The sequence below is a fragment of the Bombina bombina genome, chromosome 1 (genome assembly GCF_027579735.1).
Source record: "Bombina bombina isolate aBomBom1 chromosome 1, aBomBom1.pri, whole genome shotgun sequence".
NCBI lineage: Eukaryota > Metazoa > Chordata > Amphibia > Anura > Bombinatoridae > Bombina > Bombina bombina.
Genome location: NC_069499.1, coordinates 166473530 through 166495223, shown reverse-complemented (window position 1 = coordinate 166495223; position 21694 = coordinate 166473530). Strand labels below are relative to the sequence as shown.

Below are 21694 nucleotides of genomic sequence, written 5' to 3'. Positions count from 1 at the left end.
ATGATGGAAATATGTTCCGGAGACGGCAAAGAGTTCCTCGATTGTTTTTGCCCCGTTGTGGACTTGAGGCATTATCCGATCGTGAAATTAAGCGCAAATTCAGGATAAACCGAGAAAGCATTTTGAATCTATATTCTCTGATTAAAAATGACATTGATCCCCGAACCAGAAGAACAAGGGCAATACCTGGACTTCTGAAATTACTCGCAGTTTTACATTTTTTGGCAACCGGATCTTTTCAGGCTGTATCCAGTGATGTTGTGGGCATGAGTCAGCCTTCATTTTGCCGCCATTTAACAATTGTTTTAAAAGCAATTCTAAAACATCTTTCTACATTTATTTATGTTCCTAGGAATGTGCATGAATGGCATACAGTGAAGTCCAACTTTTACCAAGTAGCCGGTATGCCCAATGTTCTTGGTGCTATAGATTGCACCCATATTGCTCTTAGACCACCATCCCTAAGGGAGGAGCAATATAGGAACAGGAAAAGCTTTCATTCCCTAAACATACAGGCTGTGTGTGATGCAAACCTTAGAATTTGGGCTGTTCGATCTGGGTTTCCTGGATCATGTCATGATTTCCACATCCTAAAACAATCTGCACTATTTTCTGCTTTTGAACAGGGCAACATGCCACACGGTTGGCTATTAGGTAAATATGAACTTATTTCCATATAATCTAATTATAATGCAATCAGTTCTCTGTATTTTTTGTAAGTTTTTTTCTGATTTGCACTTTATACATGTCATTAATATATATAAGAATTATGATTAATTGTAATGTTTAAATTATTTATAATCTCTAATCAATTTTTCTTTTGAAAAAATAGGTGATAGTGGTTATCCGTGCCGAACTTGGCTGTTGACACCTGTCCCAATGCCACATACCAGAGGAGAAATTAAATTTAATGAATCCCACCGTAGCACAAGAAGTGCTATCGAAAGAACTTTTGGGGTTTTAAAAATGCGTTTCAGAGTTTTGGATAGGTCTGGAGGAGCACTTCAATATTCGCCTGAAAAATGTAATGATATAATTCTAGTTGCATGCATGTTGCACAACATTGCAATTTCCCAAGGCAATTTAGAGGAGGAGTGTCCCAATGATCCCACAGATGACACTTATATCCCTCAAGAAATTATAGGCAGACACACTACAAGGGCAGGTGTACAAAATAGATTGGAAATTATTGAAAGATATTTTTCATGTAAGTAATATTGCAAACTATTTAGAACTGTGTATTATTCTATTAAATTTTATGTATTTGAATTACTAATATTTCTTTTTTTTTTTTCAGAATACATGTCATCACCCCGAGTTTTAATTATTTTATAAGAAATGTACACAATTCTTTGATATTGAAGTTAACTCCACCCATTTGAAAAAATAAAACTTTTGCTTATTTATCAAAAATGTTTCTTTTATTAAGGGATAAATATCTTTAATGAAAATATAACCAAAACAAACTATATATAAATATGAATAATACAAACTTTAAAACAAACAAAGCAAAAATAAATGTAAATCACAACAAAATTTTAAAAAGCAGAAAAAATATATACTCTTAATTTTTTGGATTCTGTGTATCAATTCTGAGATCTCCTATTCATAATTTCTATTTTTTTTTTATAATATTCACTTTTTATTTCTGAATCACGTTTTAGAATATTGTTCCTTTGTTTCTGTAATTCAATGAGTTCCTTAAAAAAAGCACTTTGTTCCTGTCTAAATGAGGATGCCATATCTGTCAGTGCCTGTATGTCATTTGTTCGCTCTGTGATTGGAGGTTGTCTGACTTCTTCTGCTGTTTCATCAATGTCAGATTCGTTGACCATTGGACTTGCAGCAGGTGTATTTAAATCAGGTGGTGTTGGTCCCTCCTGTGTGTGACCATGTATTTGTGTCTCATCATCATCATCATCGTCTTGATTGATGGTGTCCTCGACTAGTGGTTGCAGTGTCAATTCGACCTGTTCTTCTTCAAAAACAAAAATAAAATTAAAAAACAAATTAAATAAAATAAAAACAACCATATCTAACCTTTAAAATTTACCATTTACATACATACCATCATATAATGCAATTGAACTATCTTGCATTGTTTGAAGCAATGCTCTAACACCTGTTGAGAAATAAAAGGGTTAACAAACTATATTTTCAATTTTTGTGATTTCAATGTACACATGCGTTCAGTCAAAAATATTTTAAACATCGAAGAATTTCAATACCCATACAAACATTGTCTGCTTGATTACAAATTAAATTCCGATAAAAGGTTCATTATATTTATATAATTATGTTAAGAATATATATTTTGTTTGGTTATTTATTTGTGCTTAATATTGCTTTTTAATTATGCCCATTCAAAAGGGCAATTTATGGTATTACAGTAGTCACACCCATAGCTCTATACATCACCCACCCCTCTAACCCTATGTTTTGCGATCTCGATCTCCAAATACTGCAAAGTCTCTTTTTTCTCTCTATTTACCATTTTCTTTTTCTCTCCATCACCCACACCTCTCTTTTGACATCTCTATCTCTCTCACCTTCTATCTCTATCCCCTCCTTTCTATCTCTCTTCCCTCCTGTGTTATCCATCTTTCTATCTCAACAGCACTTTTTTGAAAAGCCTCTGACAAACTAACGATATGATATACACATATAATTTATTTTTTATATTGCTTACATGCGCTTTCTTCTCGATCTCTATTTGTTTGGGAAGTTGAAGCTTGAGGTTCCTGAGACGTAGTTTCATGGACAAAAGGTTGGTCCTCCTGTGCATTTACCTCCTCTTCCCCACAGACATCCTCATGTTGTTCTTAAATATAAATAAAAAAAATTCAATTCACAATATACCTACAAATGTAAGAACACCACCCAAAAAAAAATAAAAATATTTTACCTCTAAAGTCCATTGTGTCTCCAGGAACATCCAGGCCGACCACAACTGCATCCCCCATCCTGGCATAGAGAATTTGTTCGAAATCAGTCAATTCCGCCCTGTATCCTGGTCCTCCACCTGTTGCTTTAGCCGATTGTTTTGCTTGGCATACCTTTTTTTTTATGTTCTTTCTAATGTCGTTAACCCTCTTACGACATGCCCTTACATCCTTCGGAAAGCTACCTTCTGAAGACACAGATGCGCTGATTTGGGTCCATATTGCCCGCTTTCTCTGTGGGTTAACAGTTCTTGCCTGGTAGCCGATTATCTCCTCATAATGTTCCACCACTTGTTCCACCAAAATACAATTTTGACGATGGGTGAACATCACACTTCTCCCACTTTTTGTCTTTCCTGCTTGCAATGATGCCATCTTAAAATTGAGTAGTTAAAGTGCGCAAAATGGTATCCACAATGTAAATAAACTTAAATTAAAGTTACAAGCTAATTTAAAGAATTTGTGCATAAAGGTTGCGAGAAAAGGGCGTGAACTTTATTTTTCTGGAAAGATCCCTATGTCGCATTAGTATTTATAAATAAAAATAAAATGAATAACGGTCATGTGTTTGGTTATGTGTAAATATTGTAATTTGAATAATATTTATATAAATTCTTATTACATGTTAGTTTAGTCTGTTAAAGTAACAATTGTTATATTTGATGGATACTAGCATAAAAAAATACATTTGTTGCAATACAGTAAAAAGTTAAGGTTTGCTTAGAAACTATTAGAGACAATTGATACAATAAAGATTATAAAGCTTCGGATGTAACTAAAAGTTAATAAATGTTTATAATACATATTGAAACATAGATTGAAACTTATAGAAATACCAATCTATATCAATATTGATTTAAAGTATTGGATTATTTTATTACTTGTAATTGCGCATTTTTAAATAGAAATTAGTTCCGTTACTTGGCTACACCCTAGAAATAGAAATCAGCACAGCAAGATGGCAAGATCTAGGAAATTCTCTATAGGTGAACTATTGATAATTTCCTATACAATGGAAAAATATTTTCCAAAAAAAAGAAGGGGAATTTACACCTTGGACCAGGATAGGAGAAATAATATTCTCTGTGAAATGGTAAGAAGAGTGAGGCGTATATCTGGACAGAGGAGGACGAGAAAGCAATGCCTAAAACGCTACAATGATTTGTACAGGAGACAATCTAAATTGAGGACACTTATCCGGTGTTACCTGCGCAAATGTAAGACTTTGACATAATCAATATTTAATTCTTAGAATGTATGTTCGTCAGAAATGTATATATAACATTTGTATTTTTATCAATTTCATAACATGTGCACTGGAAAACACATTTATTTTATAAAACTATCAAATTTAATCGTGTTATATAATTTTATTGTATCTCTAGAAATCACTTAGAGAAAAGAAATTCTAGATATGCTCAGAGTCTGGTGATTTATGGCTGTACATTTGTCTATTGTGATTGGCTAACACATTTTAATAGAATTTTACTTTCACAGTTATCTTGAGTGTTGTTTCTAAAGTTAATTAACTTACATTGTTTGGGTTCTCTACTTTACAAGTTTAAAAAGAGATAGTGATGTAAATCTTTGGATTCAACAGTAGACACTGTCTCCCTTGAAGAATGACACGGTTTTTATAATATGTCTGATTCTTTCTTTTATCTATTTATACAGAATTATAAGCCAACTTTGTTTTGATGTTTGTAAAAGAAAAGAATGTGTGAAAGTATGTTGTGCACATACTAGTATTAAGGCGATTAGATAAAATAAAATAAAATTTTAGAAAGATTATCTAATCTATTTCTAACATTTGAAATATGGTCTTTTTCAAAAAGATATGTACAAATTAATAATTTTTCTTTTCTATTAAATTGTAGATTACATATGATTTTACATAAAAGTGCAACTAATTTGTTTACATTTTTAAATAGTTAAAAACCGTAGAGCACCGAGATATCTCTGTCCAATTGATGACAATTCCTCAAGTTCTGGTGGAGAATCTGACCCCTTGCCAAGGGTGTTTATGGACAGGGAGGGAAATGATATTCCAGGTATTTATAAATTGTAATAATTTATATATTTATAGATCCATACAATGTTGGCAATAAAATGAACATTTTTTGTGTTTAAGTAATAAGAAGGCAACAACGTAGGGCAAGGCCTATTATTGAAAATGAGTCAAATGAGGAAGAAGAACTTCAGAATCAGAATTTGGAAGGTTAAATTAATTTTATTACTTTTTATTGCATTTATAATAAAAAAATAATTTTATTTGAAATGTAAACCATTGTTTTGTTATACATAGATGATGCAGAAATTCAGGTTGAGAATTACCGTCAAGATGGAGAGGCAAATAATGAGGAGAGAGAAGAAGTGGTACAAGATTCTGAAATAGAACAAGTGCTTGTGCAGGAAGACGATTTCGAAGATAGTAAGTAATAATATATTAGAAAAATTCTAGTGATAACAGAATATTGTACTAACGAATATATATATATATATATATATATATATGCAGCCAAAAGAAAATGCACTCTCAGGACTTTCAAAAACAAGACCTCTGAAAACGTTACAGAAATAAAAGTAACTTGTTTATGAAAGTCCTGAGAGTGCATTTTCTTTTGGCTGCATATCTTCTACAAATTTGCACCCAGGCAGTTTTCCTTTGTGGGCGAGTTCTGGTGTTTGGGATACCTATATATATATATATATATATATATATATATATATATATATATATATATATATATATATATATATATATATATATATATATATAATAGAGAGAGAGAGATAGAGAGATAGATAGATAGATAGATAGAGAAATAAATAAAAAAAAAGGATAATGAATTATTTTTAATATATACAAGTGGAGTAAAATCTAAAATTTCATTTTATACAGTGATGCAAGAAGAAGAGGTGGACAGACAGGTGCATGATGAAAATAGTTCAAATGAATCCTCTGATACCATTAATTATGACTGGGGTGAGTATATCAGACATGTGTTTATATATGGATTTAAAAATACATAAGAATAACCTTATTCTTTATTTTATACAGTACCTGAAGATCAAAACATATTGATTAACAAGAAACAGTTATTGGAGATATTAAAGAAAGCTGAAAAAGGACTGAAAGAAAACTATTCAAGTTTGCATGACATGCGCCTTAAAATAGAAAAAATGTAACAATACAATTTGATTTATCATAATTTATTTTTATTTTTGTGATAAAAAATAAATATTTATGTTTAACCGTGTATTGGTGTCCTTATAAATTATTATAAACATAACACGGAAATCAATATAACAATGTATGAGATTGAATAAGGGACAGTCTACAATCTTTTTTTTTATTTTTTGTAAAAGATTGATATTCACTTTATTTGTGAGTTTAATGTTTAGCATTAACAACTCATTTATATTAATACACTTTTTTTTTTTTATCTGTGGTTAACTTGGACTTCTTCCAGCTCACTGATGAAATGACTATCACTGATTATTATCTATTCTCTTGCATTAGCATTGTGTAGTAACCCCAGTGCCTGAACAGAGTGTTATCTATATGGCCAACGTGTAATTTCAAACTATTTTGAAAAGATATTTCAAAAGCCTGTGATAAGAGGCAGCCATGAAATTTGCATATGAAGTATGTTTAGTTTAAAATAAGATTATTTACAAAAAAGACATTTCACCAGAAAAGAAATGTGAAATTGTATTAATATTAATAAAGGTAGAATGGCAATAGTTTACTGTCCATAGAAACACTTTAGAAATAGTCATGTGGGTCATGCCAAGGGGGCTTGGATCATGTCAGCTATGAACTAAAAAAATATACATTCATATATATATATATATTTAAAAAATCAATATTTTACAAACACAATCTTGAATATTTGTCAATTCAAATAAATATTGAGGAAGTAAAATTGATGTAATGCAAGGCAGATTATATTAAAATGGATTTAAAATTTATAAAAAAAAAATAATAATAATCAAATGGATTAAAAAATTTAGAAAAGTATTATATTAGTTATTAAAAAACAAAGGATAAAAATAAAATAAAAATAAATGATATTAATATTATTGGCTCGAAATAATCGACATTGAAAGCTGTTTTAATGATAAATAAGGCGCATTTTAAAAAATTGTGGCGAGATTTATCAATAATCCGCCGCATCTCGACAATGGAAATCAGCGATAAAATACTACTGGTTTAATGATAAATATTGGCGCACATGTGCGCCTTTGCAAGGGCGAGATGCGGCGAGTTCTTAGGAGAATTGAAAGTCGTAATTCTAAAATGAATGATAAATAGAGCCCTAAGTTACAAAAAAGAAATTATCAAAGCTTTAAACTAATTACACCTAATCTAAGGGCCCTATGAAAATAAAAAAGCCCCCCCAAAATAAAAAAAAACCCTAACCTACAATAAACTACAAATAGCCCTTAAAATGGCCTTTTGTGGGGCATTGCCCCAAAGTAATCAGCTCTTTTACCTGTAAAAAAAAAATACAAATACCCCCTCAACAGTAAAACCCACCACCCACACAACCAACCCCCCAAATAAAAAGCTAACTAAAAAAACCTAAGCTCCCCATTGCCCTGAAAAGGGCATTTGGATGGGCATTGCCTTTAAAAGGGCATTTAGCTCTATTGCAGCCCAAGTCCTAATCTTAAACTAAAACCCACCCAATAAACCCTTAAAAAATCCTAACACTAACCCCAGAAGATTTACTTACAGTTTTGAAGATCCGACATCCATCCTCCAAGAAGCCGGGAGAAGTCCTTAACAAAGCGGCCGAAGTCTTCATCCAAGCCCGCAGAGGTCTTCATCCAGATGGCATCTTCTATCTTCATCCATACGGCGTGGAGCGGCTCCATCTTCAAGACATCCGACGTGGGGCATCCTCTGCTGATCCAAGATGGCGTCCCTTAGATTCCGAATGGCTGATAGAATTCTATCAGCCAATCGGAATTAAGGTTGAAAAAATCCTATTGGCTGTTGCAATCATCCAATAGGATTGAGCTTTCATCCTATTGGCTGATCCAATCATCCAATAGAATGCGAGCTCAATCCTATTGGCTGATTGGATCCACACAATAAATTTAAAGACATACTAATAATATTCACACAATCTACAATTATGCTTCATTTACACCCCTAACAGGCTTTTTTTCTACAGAACAAACAGTAAAACTGACTTTCATTAACTTCTCACAAGATGTATTGCAGTTACTGCCACTGTAATTGGCCAGTAGGGTTTGCACTTAACATCCGCTTCTTAACTGAATCACACTTGTGTTTCTTTTTTTAGACTAAAGTAAGCATAACTTTTTTTGTACTGCATACATTTGCATTCTGTTTTTTTGTATTGAATTCAGCATGAAATCATCTTTAAATTGACATATAAACATTTGCATTTGGTGCAAAATAACATTTCCTATAATCCTGCAAAGTTGCAAAACATCTCCTGTGCACAGCCCTCTTCAGATCACCCCACAGGTTTTCAATCGGATTCAGGGCTGGGCCATTCCAAAACTTTAATCTTCTTCTGGTGAAGCCATTCCTTTGTTGATTTGGATGAATGCTTTGGGTCGTTGTCATGCTGAAAGATGAAGTTCCTCTTCATGTTCAGCTTTCTAGCAGAAGCCTGAAGGTTTTGTGCCAATATTGACTGGTATGACTGTTCATAATTCTCTCTAGCTTAACTAAGGCCCCAGTTCCAGCTGAAGAAAAACAGCCCCAAAGTATGATGCTGCCACCACCATGCTTCACTGTGGGTATGGTGTTCTTTTCGTGATGTGCAGTGTTGTTTTTGCGCCAAACATATCTTTTGGAATTATGACCAAAAAGTTCAACCTTGGTTTCATCAGACCATAAAATCTTTTCCCACATGCTTTTTGGAGACTTCAGATGTGTTTTTGCAAAATGTAGCCTGGCTTGGATGTTTTTCTTTGTAAGAAAAGGCTTTTGTCTTGCCTATCTATGTATATCATTTCAAGTGCCTAATTATTTTGTCTTATGTGGTAAAAGCAATAACTAGTGTCCCTTGACTATATGCCACTGTCATTTTGATGACGGAGAAACTCCTGCCATATTGTCATCTATTATTTAGAATTGTAAATTCCTGTATATATTTAAAAATTAAATTACCCAGAAATGTAAAAGTCAATATAGATATACAGTACATTCAGGGGCGAAACTACAGGGGGTGCAGAGGGCGCAACTGTGACTGGGCCCCTAAGGGTGGGGGCCCAGCTTTAAAAAAAAATAGTTTTTTCCTCAAAAAAAAAAGTTGACCTGCCACTGTCTGCACTGATATCATGTGAGTGTGACATGATGCTTCACTAGTGTCTCTGACTACAGGGGTTAGTGTTTCTGTTTTAACTATTGGTGTTTATGTGTGTGTATGTATGTATGTGACTGTGTGTGTATTTATGCATGTATGTGTGTGTATGTTTGTGGAACCAGCAAATTACAGACTTTGTTACTACAGCATGGGGGGGGGCATGGGGGTGTCACTATACAGTACCACTATATACAGTACGGGGGGCTGGACCATGTCACAGACTACTGTGGTCACTTTATAAAGTACTGGGGCGGGTAGGGTCAGGCCAGCCATCTCACCGGCAGATTACAGACTGTGTCACTAACTCACTATATACAGTACTGGTGGGTTAAACAGTGTCACTATATACAGTAATAGGGGTCAGACCATCTCACAGACTGTGGGCACAGGGCACCTCCTTTTGCAGACATGTAATCTGATTCACATTTTTCTTTTCTGTGTTAAATGTAAAAAAAAAAAGAAAAAAAAAAAGAAGATATGTATCAAATTCACTTTTTTTGGGTGGGGTAGGGGGGGCCCTTCTTAGATTCTTGCACCTGGGCCCTGTGGTTTCTAGTTACGCCTCTGAGTACATTTATGTAATTCATGTATGGTTAACCCTTTTTACATTTGTTTACTACTTTAATGTTTGCAGAATATGGCATATGGCAATATAGATGTATGGTGATTATTTATGTACCTTTCATGGTGGTACAATATAACTTTTAGGAGTTAGTGGTGCTTTGGAATAGGCGGTGTTCAAATGAGAAGGTAGCTCTGAACCTTTCTTTTATTAAGTTAGCTATTGCCTTTAGTTATGTCTTTCAGCACTTAGTATTGTGTTTGGGGAAGCATTGTTTTATTTATATACTGTATATATATATATATATATATATATATATATATATATATAGAAGCAATAGATAGATTTTTGTATATGTTTATGTGTCTGTGAACATTTATTTTCGAGATCTCATAAAAATAATTCACATTGCTACCTAAAAAAAAAAAAATATTATGGCCAAAAAAGGCCTAATACATTGAGAGGGGGGCAGCAGGATGTTGAGTGCCTAGGTCAGCACAAAACCTAAATACATACTGCTGCTTAAAGGGCCATTGTACACTCATTTTTTATTTGCATAAATGTTTTGTAGATGATCTATTTATAAAGCCCATAAAGTTTTTTTTTTTTTTTTTAAATGTATAATTTTGCTTATTTTTTAAATAACATTGCTCTGATTTTCAGACTCCTAACCAAGCCCCAAAGTTTTATTTGAATACCGTCAGCTACCTTCTCCAGCTTGCTCCTGTTTGTGCAAAGGGTCTTTTCATATGCAAAAGAAGGGGGGGGGGGGAGTGTCTTATTTCCCACTTGCAGTGGGCTTTCTAACTGCCTTTTCAACAGAGTTAAACTGAAAGCTTCTAAGTACGTTTTTAAACCATTTTATACTGTATTTTTATATCAGTATCTGTACATCTTATTCTTTATAGTAGTGTCTATTACATGCAGTTATATGAAAATGAGTGTATACTGTCCCTTTAATATAAGACTAAATATGTCCAGAATCCAATTGGAAATACTTTTGGAAAGCAACTGCCAGGACACATTTCCAAGCTTAGTGCCATGTTAATCTGAGACTTCATATATTTCTCTGCAGGAAGAACAGGAAAGCACAGCTGGTTCTGACATCAAATCAATGATGTTACTAAGGAGTCTACTTTTTCACCTGGCTTCTAAACAGGTGTTCTTTATAATACGTATAATAAAGCACAGCTTCTACTAGGTACCAAGTTGCTATATATGCATAGTATATGTCAGTTATTAAGCCCTGTATGTAAAATGAATGTCTTAAAACACATTGGGCCAGAATACAAGTAATCGGTATTTAACGCTCCCACTCGTGCACTCGTGCACTAACTCTGCTAGAAGTAAGCTTTTTGCGCAAGTCGGGTTACGCTCGTATTACAAGTGGAAAGTAAAAAGGCTTTGCTTGCACGCTAACTGGATGCGCACAAAAAGCCCAACTTCGAATATCGTGATTGCGTTAACGTATTCCCCCATAGAAGTCAATGGAGCAAAAAAAGTGAAAAAAACCTATACAAACCTACTCGAGCGCAAACACAATCGCATATTCCCAAGTGCACTAACCCGACATGAAAATATTAATATTTCACATTCCAATGTTCTTCACATAGCATAGTATGTTTTATTTATTCATAAATACATATTTTACATATATCTAAAGTTTTCTTGGGACAGTATATCTATCTATCTATCTATCTATCTATCTATCTATCTATCTATATATCTATCTAATTAAATATAGTTATAGATATATACTGATATATATAGGAATATCTATTAAAAATACATAGAAAATATTCTGTTATGTGCAGAACATTGGAATGTGAAATATTTACAGTAAATACACAGTATAACACTTTATTAATGCACTTATATATCTATATGTCTATATATATATATGTATTTATGTCTGTAAATAAATATATATACACATATAAATACATAAATACATATGTATACATATATATATATATATATATAAATATATATATATACATAAGTTTTAAATATTTTTACATGTGTGTGTATATATATATATATATATATATATATATATATATATATATGTGTATCTCTATATCAAAACGACCTTTGCCTGCATTGTTTTATAACATCTGAAACATCATATCTTTGAGCCCTTATAACTTTTTTGTGCAATATTTTTTTTAATAATTTGTATTAGATGGTGTTATTATGAGTCTAACTGTACTTTGTAATGTATTTTTGATGTGTTTTGTGACACTTTTTTGTTCCGCAAAACAGTTAACCAGAGCTCTGAGGAAGCGTAATCATTCTAGCGTAAATTGTGATTGCGCTCACTTGTAATCTGGCCCTTTGTGATTTTTTTTAGCACAAACTGTATTGTTTAAAAGTTGAAGGACATACACCTTAAAACTTCTTAAGTATGCTTATCTTATCTCCTTTGTTATGGACATGTAGGGATGGATATAAATGGGCTCCTGCCCTGATCAAGCAATCACTGATTAGAGGTAAAGGTCCTACTTAACATTATTTAGAATAACAATCACTGTAGTCTACATGTACTGCTGACTTTACTGGTATCACACAACAAATATCACCATTTAAAAAAACAAAAAAAATACTTACTACCATCTCAAAAGTAAAGTAAGAATTGTCATTAGTCCTGTTTTAATATACGTCATAATCACATGGCTTAATATAAGATGCAGTTGTTTACTCACCAGGCACTGAAGTGCCAAAGGCCACAAACACCACAGCAGTTACAGAGTCGTGTAGGCCAATAGTGCAGCCAAAGTGGGAAGCGAGGTCTCCTATGATGGCCGTTAGTATGCCAATAATAATGATTGATACAACAAAGCATGCCCATCCATTGCAATATTCTGTGGGCGGTACACAGGCAAAAAGAACCTTCCAGAACACGGTCAAAAAGTGCATAACGTAGTCAAAACAAGATGGCAGCCGCTCTTCTCCAGATTCATCCTCATCTTCATCTCCAGCTGTATGAAAAAGGCAAGTGAACAGACAGTGACTAAAATACTGAACATCCCTATTACCACACAGGCAAATTCACCACAAAAAAAACCAATAAATAAAATGATTACATAAAGCCTGTTTGAACTTTATGATAAAACAATGTACTAAAAAACTTTTGCTCACAAAAATGACTGTGACTAGCCTAGTTTATTCCAGTATGTAGGCAAGGAGTTTGGCCATTGAAAAATAAAAAAATGCAGCAATTAAGGTGTTAAAGTGTTCAGAGAGTTTTAAAACGTGGCTGATATGATACAGAAAAAATGTCATTTTAAGCTGTTTATGTCCCTTTAATGTTAAATGCCATGGGCCTATTTAATAAATGTCTGTCTGACATGATCCGATCAGAGCAATACGCTCTCCGCATTCAGCATTGCACCAGCAGCTCTTGTCAACTGCTGGTGCAACGCAGCCCCCTGCAGATTCGCGGCCAATCGGCTGCTAGCAGGGGGTGTCAATCAACCGGAACGTATTCGATCGGGTTTATTTCACGCAATCTCTGTCCGCCTTCTCAGAGAAGGCGGACAGGTTATGGAGCTAAACGGAATGAATTAGAGCATGCAATTAATAGCCCTTTAAACTCTGATACAGAAACTGCTATAAACACATGGCAGATCATGAGAAGAGGACTGGCAGGGTCTCACTGCTGAAACATGTATTGGAAATGATATCCCTGGCATGGCAGTGTGTTTTATGTTTAAGGGATACATTTAGCAGTGTCTTACATTTCATTTTAAGTTGTTATAATTAAAGGGACATAAAACAAGATGGGACAGAGACAAAATATAATAATATGTACTTTAATTTCTTTACCTGCAAATTTATACTGCAGTGCCTCGCCATTAACCCTTTCTTTTAAGTTTCCGAATTGTACAGTTCTAACCCCCCCCCACATATTTCCTTCTATGCTGAATCTATATCTACCTTTGCTTTGGTCGAATACAAGACTTTAACACTCATTATCTGCTGGAGCATGCCTAGGAGTAAATAAGCTGCTGTGAACTCAGTTGAAATACAATGCCCGTGTTTCTGATGCTAAACACTAAAAAGGGGGGTGGATCAGACTATTCCAGACAGCATGGCTATGTAACTAATTTTGCTTATTTTTGAAAATTATTTTAAAATACTTGCCAGCAAGTTTTAAACAATTTTTTATGCAAACTATTTTAACTTAATTAGCCCTTTTAGGATATGTACAGATCTCAACGTGTTTTATGACACTTTAAAGGGACATAAAAAGTAAAAATGACATTTTGATGATTCACAGAGAATGCAATGTTCACCCTACTTCTATTATAAAATGTACTTTGTTCATTTGATAGCCTTTGTTGAAAGGCATATCTATGTAGATATGTAGCATATGTAGATATGTAGCAGCAATGCACTACTGGGAGCTAGCTGGGGATTGGTAGCTACACACATAGGTCTCTTTTTATTGGATCAGCTAGTTTCCAGTAGTGCCTTTTACAGAATTTTATTTTTTGCTCAGATCATTATTAAACGTTTTGTTAAAATGTTTAATATTCTGGGGCCTGATAAGCAAAAAATCGAATTGAAATGTTACATAAAAAGATATTTCCTACCATTTGCAGTTGGTTCCTTAGCATTTGTAGAAGCAAAGCGTTTATTTAGCAGTATACCAAGCATGTTATGAAACACAAGCATTCTCCTGCATTCCAAGGCTTTTGCTTATCCACACGTTATAATGTGATAAACATTTGTACTCTGTAATTGATTAATCCATTGTGTCTTATGAACAAAGAAATAACCAGTTCACACTATTAGATATTTAAATTTTGACAGGTGAGGAGTTCCCCCAAGGCTTGGGGGGAGGTCATCTCAGGCAGTTGCTTCCCCTACAGCAAGTAATGTCCTTATATTATATTTCAATGTTCTCTTCAGGACCTATTTAATGGGCACACCAGCTGACTGATTTTACTAACCACCTGGATAATGCCATCTTGCTGGCAACATTTTATGTGGAGAACAATATACACTATTAAAATACAATAGGCAGACTCAGGATCGTATTATGACCTAGGCCAACAAGGCCTGTGCCTAGGGCGGCAGATTTGGTTGGGGCGGCATCATTTCCTTTAAGGCAGCGCTAGAGAAGGCAGTTTTTTTTAGGAGGGTTATAAATTAGATGAGTAGCTTATATAAGATTAGTTTATAGAAGGTGTTCTGTCGGATTCTACGACCCATCAGAATGTGCAACCAGACGATCTGTGCATGCGCACAGTTACGTCATTGGCATTGCATTCCTGAGCGTACATATCACTGATTGCAAAATCTTACAGAACAGCTGTTATCGGATTTTGCAACTACAAAGTGAGCATGCAACAGACGGGTCGTCGAATGCGACAGGACAGGGACTCCACAGAATACTGTGTGCCCTGAACACCCCCACACTGCACAGTCAGCCTGAGAGACTCATTTACATGCAATAAAATGCCAGCTAAATGGCAACAGATGCGCCTCAGTCCTCTGCTCAGGGAGCTATTATTTTCCTGTTGGGGTTCACTGGAATTCTGCTTCAGATGTTAAACTCTGCTGTGGTTTATCTGTAGGTGAATTTAATGTCATGTATGTCAGTTTATATGTAGGGTACCTGTCATTAGCACTGGAGCGTGTATAGGGTACATATGAGTAGTATACAGTATGTATTTATGGTACCTATCATTAGGGCTGGAGTGTGTATAGAGTACATATGAGTCGTATACAGCATGTATATAGAGTATCTGACATTAGGGCTGGAGTGCGTATAGGGTACATGTGAGTAATAAACAGCATGTATATAGTGTACCTGTCATTAGGGCTGGAGAGTGTATAGGGTACATATGAGTAGTATACAGCATGTATATATGGTACCTGTCATTAGCACTCAAGCATGTATAGGGTACATATGAGTTGTATACAGCATGTATATAGGGTACCTGTCATTAGGGCTGGAGTGTGTATAGGGTACATGTGAGTAGTAAACAGCATGTATATAGAGTACCTGCCATTAGGACTGGAATGTGTATAGGGTACATGTGAGTAGTATATAGCATGTATATAGGGTACCTGTCGTTAGGGCTGGATTGTATATAGGGTACATGTGAGTAGTAAACAGCATGTATATATGGTACCTGTCATTAGAACTGCAGTGTGTATAGGATACATGTGAGTAGTATATAGCATGTATATAGGGTACCTGTCATTAGGGCTGGATTGTGTATAGGATACATGTGAGTAGTATACAGCCTGTATATAGGGTACCTATCATTAAGACTGGAGTGTGTATATGATACATGTAAGTAGTATACAGTGTGTGTATAGGGTAGTGTATAGGGTACCTGTCATTAGGGCTGGAGAGTGTATAGGATACATGTGAGTAGTATACAGCATGTGTATAGGGTACCTGTCATTAGGGCTGGAATGTGTATAGGGTACATGTGAGTAGTATATAGCATGCATATAGGGTACCTGTCGTTAGGGCTGGATTGTATATAGGGTACATGTGAGTAGTAAACAGCATGTATATATGGTACCTGTCATTAGAACTGCAGTGTGTATAGGATACATGTGAGTAGTAAATAGCATGTATATAGGGTACCTGTCATTAGGGCTGGATTGTGTATAGGATACATGTGAGTAGTATACAGCCTGTATATAGGGTACCTGTCATTAAGACTGGAGTGTGTATATGATACATGTAAGTAGTATACAGCATGTGTATAGGGTAGTGTATAGGGTACCTGTCATTAGGGCTGGAGAGTGTATAGGATACATGTGAGTAGTATACAGCATGTGTATAGGGTACCTGTCATTAGGGCTGGAGTGTGCATAGGATACATGTGAGTAGTATACAGCATGTATATATGGTACCTGCCATTAGGGCTGCAGTGTGTATAGGGTACATGTGAGTAGTATATAGCATGTATATAGGGTACCTGTCATTAGGGCTGGAGTGTGTATAGGATACATGTGAGTAGTATACAGCATATGTATAGGGTACCTGCCATTAGGGCTGGAGAGTGTATAGGGTACATGTGAGTAGTATATAGCATGTATATAGGGTACCTGTCATTAGGGCTGGAGTGTGTATAGGATACATGTGAGTAGTATACAGCATGTTTATAGAGTACCTGTCATTAGGGCTGGGGTGTGTATAGGATACATGTGAGTAGTATATAGCATATGTATAGGGTACCTGCCATTAGGGCTGGAGAGTGTATAGGGTACATGTGAGTAGTATACAGCATGTATATAGAGTACCTGTCATTAGGGCTGGGGTGTGTATAGGATACATGTGAGTAGTATACAGCATATGTATAAGGTACCTGCCATTAGGGCTGGAGAGTGTATAGGGTACATGTGAGTAGTATATAGCATGTATATAGGGTACCTGTCATTAGGGCTGGAGTGTGTATAGGATACATGTAAGTCCCATACAGCGTGTGTATAGGGTACTTGTCATTAGGGCTGGAGTGAGTATAGGGTACATGTAAGTTCCATACAGCGTGTATAGGGTACCTGTCATTAGGGCTGGAGTGAGTATAGGGTACATGTAAGTTCCATATAGCGTGTGTATAGGGTACCCGTCATTAGGGCTGGAGTGAGTATAAGGTACATGTAAGTTTCCATAGAGCGTGTGTATAGGGTACTTGTCATTAGGCCTGGAGTGAGTATAGGGTACATGTAAGTTCCATACAGCGTGTGTATAGGGTACTTGTCATTAGGGCTGGAGTGAGTATAGGGTACATGTGAGTACTATACAGCATGTATATATAGCATCTGTCATTAGGACTGCAGTGTGTATAGGGTATATGTGAGTAGCATACAGCATATGTATAGGGTACCTGTCATTAGGGCTGGAGTGTGTATAGGTTACATATGAGTGTTTTTGAAATGTCTCCTTAAAATTAGTAATGGTATATACATTACACAGTGTCCAGGTAGTGACCAACTGGTGGTCTAATATTTAGACTGCATTTGATAGTTTTATTTCTGGGCTTCTCTTGCATTTATACTACATTACTCCATTTAAAGTGAATGCTTGTAGTGATCAATCAGCAAGCGCTATCCAGGGTGCTGATCCAGGGTTACATTCCTGCTTTTTCAAATAAAGATACCAAGAAAATCAAGAAAAATGTATAATAGGAGTAAATTAGAAAGTTGCTTAAAATTGCACGCTCTATCTGAATCACAAAAGAAAAAAATTGGGTTCAGTGTCCCTTTAACATAAAAAATTTAAATATATTCATTTTGAATGCCATGAAAATTGTCTTAAACCAAGACTTTGATTTTATGTCTCTTATAAAGTAAAAGTGACATACAGACACAAATATGTGCATATACTGTACATGTAACTGTATGTATGGCACTTTTATATTCATAAATATATGGATAAATACATGTTTTACATCTAAAATATATCTTTATGTCCGTATATGCTCCATGGGGTAAATTTATGTAGCTGCATTTGCAGTTTTTGAGACTTTATGGAGCTGGCTCTCATGAACGAACCTAGAGCCACATATTTAAGAAGCAGAAACTACTTATTTTGCTTCTCCACCAAGATATGGAATCCATCTAATTTTGTAAATATATTGGTTGATTAATATATTTTAATATTGTATATATATTTCAGTCTCTATATGTTCTATACACACAGTAAGCTCTCTATATGTTACACAAAGGGAAAATAAAAATATACAAACGTAACTTTACAGATTTCTTTTAGGGACCAGTTAACAGGGACTTTGTTGAGATTCATTACACCAATGCGTCTTAACATCAGTCCTCTAACAGAGGAACTAATATGAAGCATTTGCTAACCTAAGTTTAGCTGAATCAAAATGATTGGTCTACTGATCAGTCCAAGCATGGGGCTACCTAAAATCTGTCCTGTTAGTGATAACTAAGGAATAGAGCTGAAAAACATTTATTTACATCCTTAAAAATAGTTAGGGGCCCAAAATACCATTTAAGGTGGCAGACCCCGGATATTTTGCCCATATTACATTTTAAAAATTCTCACCTGCACTGACAGTGATGGCTTCCATGAACTGGTCTCTCCATGAATGTGTCCCAACCACCAAAGCCAGGTTGGTCTTTTTGATGAGCTTGTCCACTGTGCTCTATGAGGAATGCAGTAGTTAAAAGTAGAATTAAAGACACCTTCCTGACCCCCAAAGTTTGGGACAAATCACCCCCATTTATCTAAGCATTGATGTTTACTACACATAAAGTAATATATCATCTTCCTATGTCTTCACTTGGAATCAAAACACATTAGACATGCTAGTTTTACTGTAAAAACAAGGCGATCAGTTAGACAATCAGCAGAGGGCCACTAGGAGACAGAAACAAACCTGTATTTTTGGATTAGTCACAGGCATTGGAATAGAAGGTGATTTCATGCTGGCTTGGTAAAATTCCATTAACAATTTCAGTATATTTGCCCTTCATAGTATAATAAACTCTTAAATATAAAACAAAAATAACGTGCAATATGTACTAGGTCAGGAAAATAGTATTCATTACACATAAACCTACATATAAACAACAGGTGTTCTAAATACTGTAACATAAACATATGGGGTAGATTTATCACAGGTCGAGCGGATATGATTCGCTGTAGCGAATCATGTCCGCTCGACCTTGCTAATTGCTGACAGCATACATTGTCGGCCTTTAACACTGCACAAGCATTTCTTGTGAAATGCTTGTGCAATGCCACCCCCTGCACCAATCGGCGCTAGCAAAGGGTGTCAATCATCCTGATCGTATCGGGATGATTTCCGCCTGCCACTTAAAAGGTTGCACAGAAGTTAAGAAACAGCGGTCTTAAGATGGGGCTCCGAAGCAGCATTCGCTGCATAAGAAATCTACTATCATAACTGGGGGGTGATATAAATGGGCCTGGGCAATCCAGATGCTGCTCCGGGAGGTCATTAGGCAGAATTTGGCAGAATTAGGCAGAATTTGGCCATTATAGGTTGGATCTAGACATTCCTTTAAAATAACTATAGTTAGCAACAACTAAAGCTACCAAGGAAAGGGCAGAGCACTCTGTACCAACAGTCACACTGCAAACCTTCACTTAGCAAACTGAACATTGCTGTTTACATCTGTGGCATTCACTACATTCATATATAAGAAGTATGTGTAAAACAGGGTTATACCTGGGCGGCACAATGTGGTCAAAGCATCCTCTACAAATATTAATTTGCAACACACATAATGCTCCTCTTCTGATTAAATAGCTTATGCCTGCTTTGTGTGGATATAATGTATTCTGAGACTGTGGCCTCTATTTATCAAGGTCTGTCGGACCTGATCCGACAGTGCGGATCAGGTCCGACAGACCTCACTGAATACGGCGAGCTATACGCTCGCCGTATTCAGCATTGCACCAGCAGCTCACAAGAGCTGCTGGTGCTACGCCGTCCCCTGCAGACTCGTGGCCGCCAGCATGGGGGTGTCAATCAACCTGATCGTACTCGATCGGGTTGATTTCCGGCGATGTCTGTCCGCCTGCTCAGAGCAGGCGGACAGGTTATGGAGCAGCGGTCTTTGTGACCGATGCTTCATAACTGTGGTTTCTGGCGAGCCTGCAGGCTCGCCAGAAACACGGAGCATCAAGCTCCATTCGGAGCTTGATAGATAGGCCCCTGTGTGTGAATGCAGCTTTGTAGAATATCTCTGAGGAAGGAGCAGGGCATGTGTAAGATAAGATGTCTGTTTAGCCTAGGGTATGGCTATAACAATGTACTACTATTTGTACTATAAATAACCTTTGGACTTTTTAACTGTTGGTGCCTTCATCTTTTGTATTTTAAATTTGTAGAGTATATATTTTGATTCAATTATAAACACCTCTCCAATTTACTTCTATCTAATTTGCTTGATCTCTTGGTATCCTTTGTCGAAGGAGCAGTAATGCCCTACTGGTAGCTATCAGGAAAGCCAATGACAAGAGGAATATATGTGCAGCTACCAATCAGCATCTTCTGGGCCTAAATAGGTATACTTTTTCAACAAAGGATACAAAGAACAAAACAAATTAGATAATAGAAATACATTTGAAAGTTATTTAAAATTACATGATCTATCTGAAGCAAGAAAGAAAAGATTTGGGTTTCATGTCCCTTTAACCCCTTAGTGACCACAGCACTTTTCAATTTTCTTACCGTTAAGGACCAGGGCTATTTTTACATTTCTGCGGTGTTTGATTTTAGCTATAATTTTCCTCCTACTCGTTTACTGTACCCACACACACCCACACATTAAATGGACTTTCTAAAGACCATTATTATTTTCACTATATCTTATAATTTACTATAATTTGTTTTTTTAGAAAATATAATGAAAAAAACCCCACACTTTTTCTAACTTTATCCTCCAAAATCTGTTACACATCTACAACCCACCAAAGAACACCCATGCTAAATAGTTTTTTTTAAATTTTGTCCTGAGTTTAGAAATACCCAATGTTTACATGTTCTTTGTTTTTTTTTTTGCAAGTTATACGGCAATAAGTACAAGTAGCACTTTGCAATTTCCAAACCATTTTCTTTTTAAATTAGCGATAGTTACATTGTAACACTGATATCTGTCAGGAATCCCTGAATAACCCTTCACATGTATATATTTTTTTTTAGTAGACAACCCAAAGTATTGATCTAGGCCCATTTTGGTATATTTCATGCCACCATTTCACAGTCAAATGCGATCAAATAAAAGAAATCATTAACTTTTTCACAAACTTTAGGTTTCTCACTGAAATTATTTACAAACAGCTTGTGCAATTATGGCACAAATGGTTGTAAATT

The 21694-nt window shown here is 35.4% G+C and overlaps 1 protein-coding gene and 1 long non-coding RNA gene across 9 annotated transcripts in view; one reads left to right on the top strand and one right to left on the bottom strand.

Moving 5' to 3' along the window:
- Positions 1-21694, bottom strand: part of SLC8A3 (solute carrier family 8 member A3) — a 679282-nt gene that overhangs the window by 13818 nt on the left and 643770 nt on the right. For all 8 annotated transcript variants that reach the window (XM_053697699.1, XM_053697705.1, XM_053697703.1 and 5 more), the window contains 2 exons: positions 18898-18997; positions 12563-12838 (listed from right to left, as the gene is read on the bottom strand). In XM_053697699.1, the coding sequence (XP_053553674.1) occupies positions 12563-12838; positions 18898-18997 (376 nt within the window). The remainder of the gene's footprint in view (positions 1-12562; positions 12839-18897; positions 18998-21694) is intronic.
- LOC128644997 (uncharacterized) lies at positions 283-1413 on the top strand. Its single transcript, XR_008400065.1, has 2 exons — positions 283-1207; positions 1298-1413. It is a non-coding gene; the product is annotated as an uncharacterized LOC128644997 (long non-coding RNA).